Consider the following 14,234-nt stretch of genomic DNA (forward strand, 5'->3'; position numbering starts at 1 on the left):
AAATATGTTGAGATTAGACATGAGGCCTGATTCTGAGCTTACTTGCACAGGTGGAAATCATAAGTGAAGGTCAATTAAAAGATGATAATTATTCCTGAGACACTTAGCCTATATATTTTTATAGTAAATATGTTTAAGCTGTGTCCTCTTCAGTCATGTAAAATACTTTCTAATGATAACTAAAGTTATTTCTCATGTATAGGAGTTTCCAAATTAAAAATCCTTAGCAAGAGATGTTAACCTGAGAATTTTGTCTTAGAAGATTAATGTTCTCTAACTTCTGTTCCAGTAGGTCTAGAAATGAGCTTTTTGTGTCTCTCCAGTATTTAATGTTGAGGGTTTTTTACTAGTACAGTTTCTCCTTTTCTGTGCATGGAAGGAGACAAGCCAAGAGGAGTGAGTTCCTGAGAGAAAAGTTATTACAGAAGAAAAATCATGTCACTCTTGCCTCATCAAGATAATTTTGTTTCTCAGAATCAACAGTTATCTGTTCAGAGGTCACAGTTCAGAACAGACACTTGTCAAGCAGTTTAGTGACCATCTTGGAGGGTGAAACATTTTCTCCCCAACCCAATTTATTAACCCAGGCTAGAGCTAAAGAGAGATGCTGTGAGGTGAATGCAGAGCAGAGTTTGATAGCTGTGTGAGATGGCAGTCCACATCATTAACAGCCTCTTGTTGCAATTAGGTGCACACTGACCTCTGATGAGACCAGCTAATCCTGCAGAAAATGAACTAGCTTGTTTCTCTACTTTGTCTTAGACCTAAAAAACTGCCTCTTTTCTGTCAAATTATATGTTTTTTTTTTATGGGATCAAGATACGTTTAAATTTTGGCCAATATGCCAGACTGCAATTAGAGTGAAATTACATAGATTATTGCAAAAAATCAATATGACCAGGTAAAAATCAGATCGACTGAAATAGATCTATGATAAGTCATATTTTAACATTGATTTTAATAATTTTTTTTAATTGATTAATGGCCTTGTGATTAATTTAATGGAACCTGTTTGCCAGGCAGCACATGGTAGAGGCCAAAAAACTCAAAAAGAAGTGAAGAGAGAAAAAAAACAGTTATTAAAATTTATTAAAATTCTAACTGAAGAACTGTATGATTGACTTTCCCAAAACTGCATATACTATTTTTTTTTTTTTTTTTTTTTTTTCTACGAAGCCATAACTGGGTCCTTCATACCTTGTTAATATTATAGAGGAAGCAAAGTTTCCTTCAGCTTTTTTTTTTTTTTTTAAGGCTGTAATCAAACTTCTGTGCTAAAAAGTCACTGTCTAGCAGTCAGGACTTTTTAAACACATTTTAAGATCTGTATCTGCAAACTAATCATGTTATATTTTACTAAAACCTGTGCTTTATTATTCTTTCTATACAGTGAAAATTTAAGTATTTTTTATTGTAATCTTTATTGTATGGACCAAACCTTTAGTTAATGTTAACTGGACCACTTTCAGATTTCTATAGCTGTTCAGTTTTCTCTTGCAGGAAAGGCAGTGTTAGGTGACAGCTTTGGGCAGTTTTCTTTATTCTTTCACCTTGGTAGGTTGTCTTTGTTTGCATCTTCAGAGCTGAGCAGGGATAAACAAATCTTCTTTGTGGTACAAATAATGATTAAAGCAGCTTTGAACTCAGTGTGAAACATAACTACCACAACAAAGATAAATATGGAATTCTAAAGACCAGAACTATGGATTACTCTTAAAGAAAAGCAGCATCTTTGCTAACTGGGCTGTCTGGTGAAGGATGAGAGGCTGGGATTCCTTGTGTGCCACCCTCTCATTCCAAAGCTACTGGGCTGTATTCTAGCAATGTTATTATTGCAAGCTTTTTTCCATCTTCTATAACTGAAACAATTTGAAACCCACAGTATTGATCACAATAAGCCAGAGTTGGTGCATGTTTGGCTGGAATTTTTAATGTTTGTTGTACATGTACACCATGTGAAAAACAGGAAAAAAAAAAGAGTTGAGTTTTGCACGTCTCTGGGTTTGAAGAGAGTAGTTCAGGTCACAAATGGATGTGGAATAGAAATAAACAGCTGGGTGTATTTAGAAATAAACAATAAGGGTGTGTTTAGAAATGACCGACTTTGGTAACTGTCACCTTCTTTATGGGACTGGTCAGGTAGAGCTGGATTCTTGCATTACCCCATTCCTGCCCCAGATAAGGACTGTGGATGTTTATGGTGCAATATGTTTTTATCTTGCAGGTTGAATTTGAGTGGCTTAGGCAGTTTTGGTTCCAAGGCAAGAGGTATTTGAAGTGTACTGATTGGTGGCTTAAGCCTATGGCTAAATTGGAAGAATTTTGGAGAAAACTGGAGATTATGGTAAGTACTAGTTTTAAAGTCTAAAGCCTCTAGGGCCTAATTTTGAGAGCACTCACAATTATGTTTTTAATTGTACTGCAGTAATGGGTTTTAGACTTTATTCAGAACATATGAGAAGCAGAATTAATGTCAGCCTTTCACTGTCTTCTCTTACTTTTATACCCCAGTAGCCAGAAAAAATGTGAGCAAAATCAGATCCAAAACCCCAGGATTTTAGTTAGTTCTCGACTTTGTTTGTTTTTAAAGTTTGAAAGCCTCATAAAAGCTTCAAATCAGCCTTTTAGAGCCTCACAAGATGACAGCCATATATTGCACCACACAAATACTGTGCATTGTCAACTTTTTTGTACAACACCCTGACAGACACCTCTGCTCATGACGGCAGTGCTGATGTGTCTGAGGAAAGCTGAGAACAAAATTGGTGAGCTGGAAGTACAACTGTCTGTGGTCCACCTGCACACTTAGACCAAAGCCAGAACCTACAAGAGGGGTTTATTTCAAGAATAAATGTAATAATGATTTCTGGGTACTTCAGAGTACATTGTTCATTCCTTGAAAAGGGATCCAGTGCTGAACACTGTTCTCCTGTTGCTGCTGCTGTCCATGTAGAGCCTCAGGTGAGAGCTGTGCTGTCAGAGTTTCAGAGCAGTTGCTAGTGTACCTGTTGCTGGTTTTGCGCTCAGAAGGGGCTGTGCTGGCAAACCCATTGTCCACCTCTCAATCTATCTGCATCAGAAGCTGCATCTCGGTCATTTCTGCTGGCCACAGCATACATTAGCCTCACCTTGCCTGTACTGGTTGGAAGAGTTTGTGCTGTAGCTGGGGATGCTGAGTACCGTTTGTGTCAGGGCTGTGTTTGAGGTGCAGCAAGAACCCCGAGTGTGACAGTCACAGCTGTGACTCAGCTGCTCGCCGGCAGTGGGAGCTGCCCCAGCAGTGGCTGGTTCAGACTCTGAAAACACGCCTGGAAAAGTGGATATTTCAATTGTGGAATCAGTTGCCACAAGAAATCAGTGAACATTGAATTTTCCTACAAAAGGAGAGAAAATATAACTTACTTATGTGTTTCAGTTGTTTTTTCCCCCTCTTTATTGGTGTTCTTATGTGCTCACATTTCTTGAACGACCCTTATAATTTAAAAAAAATCTTTTGGTTTGTTTTTCTTTCAAATGACAACTTACTCTCTTACTAACACAGGCTTAGATGAGGTAGAGACAAGAATGTTTGATATTTTATATCCATTGTGTGTTGAAAACATGGAAAACCAGCAAACTCTGGAACTCTCAAGGGTTAGGTTTTCTGCAATTGGTGTGACATTGCCATGTGTCTCTAATTAGAAACCCGGTGGCGTCAGTGTATCTCCTTTCAACAGGCCTCGGGATGATATTTATCAGCAAACCCAAGCTCGGGCCAAGACAGAAGCTGCTTCTAATTTATATTTTAAGGATTGCTTTAATGTTTTATGACTTATAACATATTAATCACAATTAATTTCAGCTATTGGAGGAGACAGAGGAGAATGTTAATTGGGAATGTCTGTTTCGCCGAGGCTCTGGGCAGACGCGGCGCGGAGGCGGCCGTGGGGGCGCGGCCGCGGCGGGCCGGCAGGGGGCAGCGTTGGGCCGCGGCTCCGCGCGGATCCACCCGCGGGCAGCGGGAGCGATCCCGGCCGCGATTCCGCAGCGCGGGAATCACTCGGGGTTAACACATTCAACAGCAGTTTAACGTCCAAACTCACTCCTTTGCTGCGTGCTTAGCTCGCACAGCTAAGTTAAATCAAAAGGGTATTTTTGAAGGTACCCAGTAGTCTGCAGTCGATGGGTTGTTTTTTTTTTTTTTTTTTTTCCCCTCCAAGTTTGTAACTTTAGCTGGATGATTCATAAAAAAATAAAAAGAGAAAGAAATATAAAATGCTTAAAGTAAAACGTCTTAGAATTGTTGGTCTTTGCTGCCTAAAAGGAATGATTTCTTAAAAGGAAATATTTAAGCATGTGTTTTTCCTTTGTGTGTGAGCTGAACAACTGTTGACATAGCTTTTTTATATATGTGTCTAGAGTGATACAAAAGTCAGTCTCAGAGACCTTCTGTGGGTTTTTTTTTTTGCTTTTCCCTTTGTTTAATAAAGCAGCTATAAAGAAGAAAGTTTCAAAAATTATTTCTGATTCTGCTAATTGTAATTGCTCTTCTGTCACAGCAGAGTATGATATTGCAAGAAGTTTAGCCCAATGTCTTCAAACCTGTGGGCTTTATGAAATATTTTTTTACATTATAGCAGGCACACAATTTTATCGTAATGTTTATTCCTGGCATTTCTTTCCCTGAGGATAGTTTTACTTAGAGCTCACTCTTGTGATGTAAATGTTAAACCTTTCATTTGAATGACATTCTGATAAAACATCACATTTCCCACAATATTACCTCATGAATTTATGAGCCATTAAATCTGAAGCAGTTTAACCAATCTTCCTTTTTTTCTCTCCATCCCCTGAAAATATGAAGGCCATTCATATGTTGGAGGGTTTTTTTTAAAAGTCATCCAAGATTAACACGTTATCACCTGCAAAATCAGGATAAATGCTTGCAGAATTCAAAGGGAGAGTTACCATTTGAAAAAAGACCGTACAGGCTTTGCTTTCTGGGTAAAGAAAAGTCTGAAAAGCTGAAATCTCATGTGATGTGAGCAAGTCTTGCTGTAGCTGTTCTGAGATTCAGTGGAGAGACAATTTGTCTCTCAGGGTCTGATATCATGCAAACCTTGCAATCTGACATTTATTTTAGCTATGAAAATCTGTAACCACCATACCAAATCTGTAAGAACTGCAGAAGTCTGACAGCCTTTTTTTGATTATTTTGTTTTAGGTTGATTCACATGAGAAAAGTAAAATGTAAATCAATGAATTTTTTTTTTTTTTTTGTGGAATGAAAAGTAAACATATATGGCTACACTTGCATGTTGAATTTTTGAAGGCTTTTAAAAATATATCTAGTGTTCCTTAAAACAAAAAAGACCCGAACAGTGCTATATGGTGTGAACTGTATTTCCTGCTTTGACAGTCCATTTAGCAATGTAGCAATGTATTTATATGGCAGTTGGCCTTAACAACCTTTATTGACTTTAGTGGGAAAGAGCCAAGACTGGCATTATTAAAATGTATCAATTTCATTGCAGTATAAAATCACAATATATAATTATGTTTGGTGGGCTAGGCTCCATTTAATCCCACCTATTTATGCAGGAATTTAGGAAGATGAAAGAAAGCATGGAACTGAAATGTAGAGAAAAGTGTGAGTGACTTGGAGTTGCATTTAACAGCACAACTGCTTCACTACCTACAGTGAAGGCACTACTTAAAGGAATGAAACATAGATCTTGAGGAAGTAATTTCTTAATGGGATAACTGAAACACAAGTAGTTGTTACACCATTTGTTTCATTTTTTGGCGTCTTAAAACAGCTGATGATAATGAAATGCAGCACACCTTTTAATTTGTAGTAGTGCAAAAGCAGAAGTGTGCACACTTGGTGTAAGTGGAATGATGAAAGTGACATTTCATGAAGGCTGGTATATTTCATCTTGATTTTCATCAAAACTTTCTAAAAACTGTCTTTAGTCTCATTATTGCTGTTATTCTTAATAACAGGTTTTTTATCAGTTTATACAGCTGACTTGGAAATCAGAGAGCAAGGCTATTTTATTGTAAATTTATTTTTCTTTCCTTTTTGAGGTCTGTTTCATTATTTGTTCCTATTGCTATATATGGAGTATGTCATAGTTTCAGCTATAAGCCACTATTGTCAGGGGCTTACAGCTTGACAGTTAGAATTGAGTCTACACTGAAACTTGAGCTACAAAATCTCAGCCCAGAGCCGTTTCTTTTCTCCAAAATTAAAGCAAGGTTTTAAATATGTATTTAAATCAAGAGCATTTCAATTCCCAGATAACCATGAAAAGCTCTAAGAAAAAAAAAAATATGCTTTTACAAGGAATTCTCCTAGCTTTTGTAGACTTTGGCACTTTAAACAACTAACCAATTATTTTTAAAAAAATAGATAATGGGATCACAAACAGGCTGGTTGGTTGTTTAGTTTCTTTCAGAAATTGCATAGCAACTTAACTGACACTTGAATTGGTTTGACCTTGTCAGCCAAAATTCCAGGAACTCTGAGGTATTATTTTAATTTCTCTTCTGGTTTTCCCGTGGTGCTCAGATATTGCAGTGTCACACTTTATTGGAGGGCCATGTGGCGATGGGTGATTGGATTTGCCTAATGAGCTGTGAAATGCAGGAGCAACATGGCAGCTCAAAAACCCAAATTTTACCCATATTTATTGTCTTTTGGGGCTCTCCTTATCTGTTTAGGCCAGAGCCTTCAAATAAATGTATTCTTGGCAGATTATATTTTATGTACACTGGAAGTCAGATGTTTCTGGAAATGTATCTTTTATCTTAAACAACAACAACAAAACTTGATCCTGGAGACTTATTTTCCTTTTTTTTTTCTTTTTTTTTCTTTTTTTTTTTTTTTCTGGCAATAATTTCTTTGACCCTAATATTTTTAGCTGTCAGAAATGGGAGAAAGGATTTAGCATTGTCTGTAGTAGAATCACAATGAAACTGTAAAAAGAAAAAAAAAAAAAGTAAAGTTGTATTGCACATCTTTGAGGAAAAAAATTATTTACAATTCTGAGGGAATTCAGACTTAAGCTTCCAAAACAACATGTGTGCTGAAAGCACAAAAGACTGTGTTTATGATTCTCTTTGAAGTGTTTCTGCAACAGGATAAGGAAAATTTTAGAAACTGTCTGATAGTGTTCAGGGTAAATACTTAAACCCCTTTAGAGAATTTCACACACAGATACTGTGCAGCAGAAAAAAGGATACTTATGTTTCCTAAAGCTGCTACAGCCTACAGCTTTGTACTTAAAGACAGAGGTGTTGAATAGAATTCTTCTGAGGATACATCCAGTGACAATATCTCCAGGAACATCAGAGCAAACCAGTGGATAGCACTTTCTATTTTTAACCCTTCCGTGAGCTGGTTGAGATCTGAGCTGCGTTGATATGAGCCACTGTAACATTTCTGTTAGAAACTGGAATTGTTCAAAGGGCAGCCTTCCCACTCGACAGCATTCTGGGAAAATCACACTGACAACATTAATGTTGTAATGTGCACTGGCGTGAGCCAGGAGAAGTTTAGGAGCATTCCTGTCCTGTGGGACAGGAGCTGTGTTTCTCATGGCCCGGGTGGAGGACCAGGGTGGGTTGTGTGGCTGTGCCTGTGGCCTGGTCCTGCCTCTGCCTTCCCCTCCGGGTGGATTTGCACCAGAGTCGCAAATTTGACATTTGTGTGTGTTCCTGTGCACACAGCTGGATCTTGGTGAGCTGCAGTTTTGGATAATTAGAATTTTATTGTCTTGTGCTTTATCCTTACTGTAACAGGGCTTCTTTCTGTGATCCTCACTATTTTATACTCTTAGACAATTTTATACTCTTAGACAACACACAATTGTGTGTTCCAAATACCTGCACTTCCATGCAAAATGCAATGGGTTCTGTGCTAGAATTTAAGGCATAAATGGATGTACCACAATCAGCAGAAATCAAATTTGTTCTCCCAAAACCTTAGATGGGTATACACTAGAATAACAAAAGATCTTTGTATTAATAGTGTGTTTATTGAGGCTTATTATTTGCTGTGGAAATGATGATGTAGTATTGAGCTATTGTTTTACCAGTCTCTCTATTCTTTGCAACTCTTTCACAAGGACATGGGGCGACAGGATGAGGGGGGATGGTTTTAAACTGATGGAGGACAGTTTAGTTTGGATATTAGGAAGAAATTGTTTACTGTGAGGCTGTCAAGGCCCTGGCACAGGGTGCCCAAAGAAGCTGTGGCTGCCCCATCCCTGTAAGTGTTCAGAGCAAGGCTGGACAAAGCTTGGAGCAACCTGGGATTGTGGAAGGTGTTCCTGGAACTGAATTGTCTTTAGGGTACCTTCTAGCCCAGAAGATTCTATGATATGCTTTAATGCTCTCAGAAATCTATTTCCTAGTAGAAAAACTTAATAAAAGACCGTATTTGAAGACTGGGAATAGTATTTCTTGAAAAGAAATTAATCTGTGTTTTTAGAATTTGTTATATGCTATATGGAAATTGATTAATTATTACCAGTATTTAAAACTATTTCTAGTTCTTATGTATTCAATCCTAGAAGTGATCAGATACAGAGCTTATGGATTTGTATTTATGTATATAAGTTTATGGACATGCTACACAGAAAAAAAAAAGGATTTGGTTTGATGTTAAAACTGTGAATTACAGTGGTTTGGCAGGAATAATTTGTACTGTGATTGTTATAAACTAGGGTAAGTTGTGATTTTGAATGAAAGTGAAAGCAAATGGCAGTATGACTAAAATGTCACCATCTACATTGCTGTATTTTTTTAAATACAGCTAGTGTTGCTAAATGTGGTTTTATTGCTTTTGTATTTTAGTGGCTCTGTAACCACTATAAAATAGAACACAGCTGCGTTACTTTCCAAATGGCTTTGGTAGGCGAAGGAGGTGATGTCTTCTGAAAAGCTGCTGTTCTGCATTGATACCTCTTCTTTCCTATTTGATCATCAGTCCTTCTAATACCTAACAAGATCATGGGCAAATAGTATTTTTGTAATGTGTTCTTTAATAGTTACTTCATCTTTGCTCAGAATTGCAGCTTTCATTTTGTACATAAAGAAATATAACTTGGCTTCAGAAATTGCTATGGAGAGCATTATGCCCTGATGAATTAGGTGCTGATTCTTTTACTGACCCTCTCTTTAACTTGTGTAAGTCACTTAGGTGTGGTTTTCAAAATCAGTCTGGCAATCAAAACTTTGAGATATAACTTTGGTTTTAGATTGCAGACAATTTCTGATCTTAAATTCCTCCTCAATTAAATGAGGCTGTGATTTTTTTTCTGTATCTGACAATTACTTATTGGCTATGTCCTAGGGAGAGAACATCCTGCTGCATTTGAAGGAAACGGACAAATTTCTGGCTCCCATATCATGACTGGAAAGTGTAGATGGGGCCACATAGGAGCTTTTAATTTTTTTTTTTTTTTTTTTTTTTTTTTTTTTTTTTTTTTCAGATGGGAAAATTCTATCTGGTTAAGAAAGAGCTTACTGTGTTTTGGCTGACTCTGACTGTCTCCTGGCAGTTCCCAGGTCTCGTTCTCAGGAGCTTTTGTGTGAATCTTTTTTGCACTTTCTGTTTATCACTACACATGCTTCTGCTTAATGATCTTGAAGCTATAGATGTAACAATGTTTACTATTCTGCAGTAGAAAGATAATTACTGGCTTTTCTCAAATGTTACAAATGAACATCAGATTTTGGCAGTTTTCCTTGGACTGCTAGTCAATCTGAACTCTATATAATTTTCACAACAGAGGCATTAATATAAAGTTTAAATGTAGCAAATCTTTTAAATTATTCCAGTAAAATAATATGGTTGTTTATCACAATATGAGTAGTTTTCAAAGGACTCATTTTGAATTTCTGTAATAGAATAGAACGATGAAGGGGATGGTGAAACAGGCCGGATTGTTGCTGGGGGACAGGAATGGCAGTGGAGCTGTGCTGGAGATGAATCCAGCTCTGTGCTTAGCATGCAATGATCCACAAAGTGCACTGTTAATAGCTGGGAACAGTGCATCAGTTCATGTTGTCTAGCTGCCTAGGGATCAATATCATTGTGTAATAAACTGAAGTGATTATTTTTATGTGTCTGTATATATATGTATGCATATACACACTGCTAATAATTACATTTTAGCTCCATCTTCAAGCTGTGTCCTACATGCTAATGGATTAGAGCTTCACCAGCCAGCTAGAAGGTCAATTGTTTTGTTATGTTGTGGTGAGACTCAGCTTGGATAACTGAATTATAAGACTTTTTTACATGGCAGAGCAAGTTAACTCATTGTGATCCTTTTGGTTTCCTTCTGTCCAATGTCATGCTTCCATTTCATGAAACAAGTTTTTGTGCTGAAATCATTTGCAGTAGTAGCACCACAGAATTCACTCTTTTGCTCAGAAGTAATGATTGGTTCTGTTGCTGATGGGTGATAGAAATTATTTCAAGATTAGTCTGTACAAACCAGTTGATGCTGATGCTGTGTAGTACCACACAGAGGTTGTACTCGTCAGGCTTCCATGAGGTGATAGAAAATCTGAAAATCAGCAGAGCCTTACATTTCTTCATGTCTTGTCTTATGGGAAAGAGGAAAGAGCACAATGGTGTTGCACGTCCAGTGGTAATACATCTATCCCCAGGAAGCAGGGCTGAGGCAAGATGAAATTAGTTCTGAATTGCATTTATGTAGAAGCTCAAAGCAAAGACCAGTACAAATCCTGACTAGGTCCTAGTCCAAAATATTATGATGCTTTTGAAAGGATTAAAAATAAACAGAATTAAGATTATTAATATTTCTCACTTTTAAAAGTCTTTTCCTGTAGGTGTTTTCTTCATTAATGCAGCCTTACAGGGAATGGCATTGTCTCTAAGATGAAGGACAGCAGAAAAAGCAGAGATTGCCATGCAGGTACACTGCTACAGACAAGTCTCTTCAAACCATTTTTCCATTACTGATCATTTGTTGGTTTCCATGTCAGACTTACTTGATACACATATTTATATATTATTTATACATTCATAGGTCAATTCCACTGGTGATTGTTATGCTAAAGGAATTGTGAATTTGCAATAATTACTGGGGAGAGGAGAAGATGGGTAAGTCAACAGGTGAACCAGTCTTGAAAACTTAAAATCTGGGGAGATGTTGAACAAAATAAAAAAAGTCTCACTGGTTTCTTTAAAAAACTTGATAACAGGGCTGTTTTCTCTAGTTTTTCTTTGCTTTTCATCTTCTAGATTTTCTTCTTTAATGTAAAATACTGTAATTGAATCACAGCATTAGCTGGCTTTTCCCAACAAAACAGCAGATTTAGACTCTTTGCTGCTAGTTTCAAAAGTAATATGTATGGAGAGAGAGCGCGAAGACAAAAATTGAGCACATAGATGTATAATCCCAAAGGAATAAACTGACTTCTACTAGACAAGCTGAAAGCTGATTAAAATATTTTTCATCCTTTGGGTATGCAACAGCTTTTGATGATGGAGAGTGTATTAATATTCAGCTTAGCTGCTTGTCGACACTGCAGACAGGTCCCAGGAAAGACTCTGATACTGACCAGGTTTTCTCACTCTGCCAGAAATCTTTATGAGACACAGAGCAGCAGCCTTGTACCAGGAAAAGCCAAGATAAGAATACTGCTATGTCTTTATTTTAATAGATTTTAAAAGGATTGAAAATTTTAAAGAATTCTTTTAATGATAAAAATGCATTTAAGTACAACAAAGGAGAATATTCTTAATTATTTTTAAATAAAGCTTCTGTAATCAATTCAATTTTCAATTTGTCTGAGTTGTTTTTTAACTTACAAAGATCCAAGTAATAATATCAATGGTCAGGATTTTTGAAGAATGTGTTCCTACTTAAATTATTTTATAACAGATCTGTGGTGGTGGGGTGCTGTTCTCTTAACTTTGTCTATTCCCTTGTAATGTAATACCTTCCTTCCAGACAAGAAGGAGATGTAAGCAGCTGCTTTATCAGCTGATACTTCTTCTGTTCTTTTGTTGGCATGTTGACATATAGGGTGTTTGCTTTTTCCCCTTCCACAGTGACTAAATATATACAGTATCTCTGGAAAACATGTCATATGCTGTGTGAGGTGCCTTTAGGATGGCTACAGGGCTAAATACTTCCTGGAGTAGGTGAGAGAGCATGGCTTAATCAGCTTAGTTAACTTAATTAAGCTGTGCTTTTTTCTCATGGTACAGATTTAAAGTATATTTCATTTAGAAACTGTATTTCATAGTTGTGGACTGACTCAAGGTTGGAGAAATTCTGTGGGATTTTTATAGTGGGCTTGAAAAAGATAAGATTTGCTAGTTATTTGCAGTGGAAGGAAATGAACTAAAGGAGTGTGTCCTTTTTCCTGAAGATTTAAAGGGGAAATTCTAATGCAGTTTAGATTGTAAAGGCTTCTCAAACTGAGAAGGTCAACTCTTTTCTTTATCCCCATCTAAGTTTAAGATTTTTATACATGGCAAGAGCTGTCCATTTTCATCCCAACCTTGGCTTGCCTGCTTGTAGATGTGTCACCTGATTCCATGACTTTACATTCTTTTATTGTTCTTTAGAAGAAGAAAACTAAGCGTGATTGTGAGAATGTGGATCTTTTCTCTCACTGATCCACTGAGTCTCAGCAGAAAATACTATTACAAATTAAATTTGAACTTAGTTATTCTTTCTTGGGATGAGTTGCTCTTTCTATTCTTCATGAGATACTCCATGTTGAGGAAAAGGTCTGATTTTCCTCTTGGGCAAGCTGGGGTCCTAGTGGAACCCTCCTGTGTGGATAGAGGAGATTGATTAGCAAGGCACAGGCACAGCTGGAAACAGTAAGTGCTGAGTGAGTTCTACTCACCATCTCATTTGCTTCATCTGGCTTGTTAATGCTACTGATTTACCTACCTCTACAGGTTTCTGAAGGAGTAAGGGGTGGGGAGGAAGCAGCCCGGGAGGCAGTTGCAGCTGGCCAGGGGGAGGATGGCAGCAGGTGCCAGTGCAAGTGCGGGCAGAGCTGGGAGCCTTCCCTCGGCAGGGCTGAGGCGAGGTGAGCGAGGGCTCCGGGACAGCGGCTCTGGAGTCCGTGCAGAACTGCGCCCAAACCTGGGACTGGGGGTGGAATGGGCCTTTGGGTGCAGTGGGAGTAGAGAACAAGCTTGGCAGGAAGAGCTTTGGAGGTTGAGAAAAAGTAGGAAAGGATGGCAAAGGCTCTCAGGCAAAAAGGAATGGTGTGGTTTGAGAGAAAATCGGATGGAGAGGCTTTGCAAGTGGGAAGTGGTTATGGGGGAGATGGCAGATGATAAGGGTGTAGCTGTGTGTCTACTTCAAAGCCAAATACCGTGGGTAATGATTTCTTTTATTTTTTTTTCACCCATCCCTTTAAAAATATAGTGTTTTGATAGAATTCTCTTAATGGATACCTCTGTGCTGTAATAATACTATATTTAAAATAATGGAGAGATAAATAAGAGAAATAATCTTTATTTAAGCAATACATAATTATGTTGAATGCAGAAAACTATTTAAAGTGTGTTGTAAAATGTTTGCTTTTGATTCCACATACATAAAATTATTCAGAAAAAAAAGGAGATTATATATACATAGATTTTTTAAAATTTAAAACAATGCATATAATGGTTAAGGCTTATGAAGTTTTCTTGTGTGTTTATATGGCACATGGATGCATATATATATGTGTATATACAGCCATGTGTACACATGGAGGGTAAAAGATTCGCCTATTGAAGTACTAAGCTGCTCTCCATAATGCCTGAAGTTGCAGAATCTCTCTTAACTGATACAATGTGTTAAGTTTCTCATATTAGTACTTCTCATCCCACTGCTTGGGCATAGTTCTATTATAGACTTCAGTGTTTCTTGATTATATGGGGTGTTATAATTTCCTGATGACTGGTTATGTTATTTATAATACAGAGGGTGTTAATCCTTTGGTGATTAACACTCTATTTGAATTACCAGAGGTCAAAGGTACATTCTTTTATTTGGAGTTTGTGTTTTTTCAGTGTTTTTACCTTTTTTTTCTTCCTGAAGTTTGTTTAATTCTCTCTTTTATCTGAAAATAATTTTGAGACAATTTGGGGTGAGAAGAGGAGCATGCTTCTTCCTTAGAGACCCAAGTCTGTTGGAGCTGTAGGCATTAGAACGTAAGTTCTCTTTGTACTGAACAGCTCCTCCAGAAATCCTCCA

At 37.4% G+C, this 14,234-nt stretch overlaps 1 protein-coding gene across 1 annotated transcript in view; it reads left to right on the forward strand.

Annotated features, from left to right (window-relative positions):
• The window catches only part of FTO (FTO alpha-ketoglutarate dependent dioxygenase), a 223,065-nt gene that overhangs the window by 63,414 nt on the left and 145,417 nt on the right, over positions 1–14,234 (forward strand). Inside the window, exon 7 of the mRNA XM_021555037.2 lies at positions 2,225–2,344. Coding sequence (XP_021410712.2) covers positions 2,225–2,344 — 120 coding nt within the window. The remainder of the gene's footprint in view (positions 1–2,224; positions 2,345–14,234) is intronic.

The sequence above is a fragment of the Lonchura striata genome, chromosome 13, assembly GCF_046129695.1.
Source record: "Lonchura striata isolate bLonStr1 chromosome 13, bLonStr1.mat, whole genome shotgun sequence".
NCBI classification, from domain to species: Eukaryota; Metazoa; Chordata; class Aves; order Passeriformes; family Estrildidae; genus Lonchura; species Lonchura striata.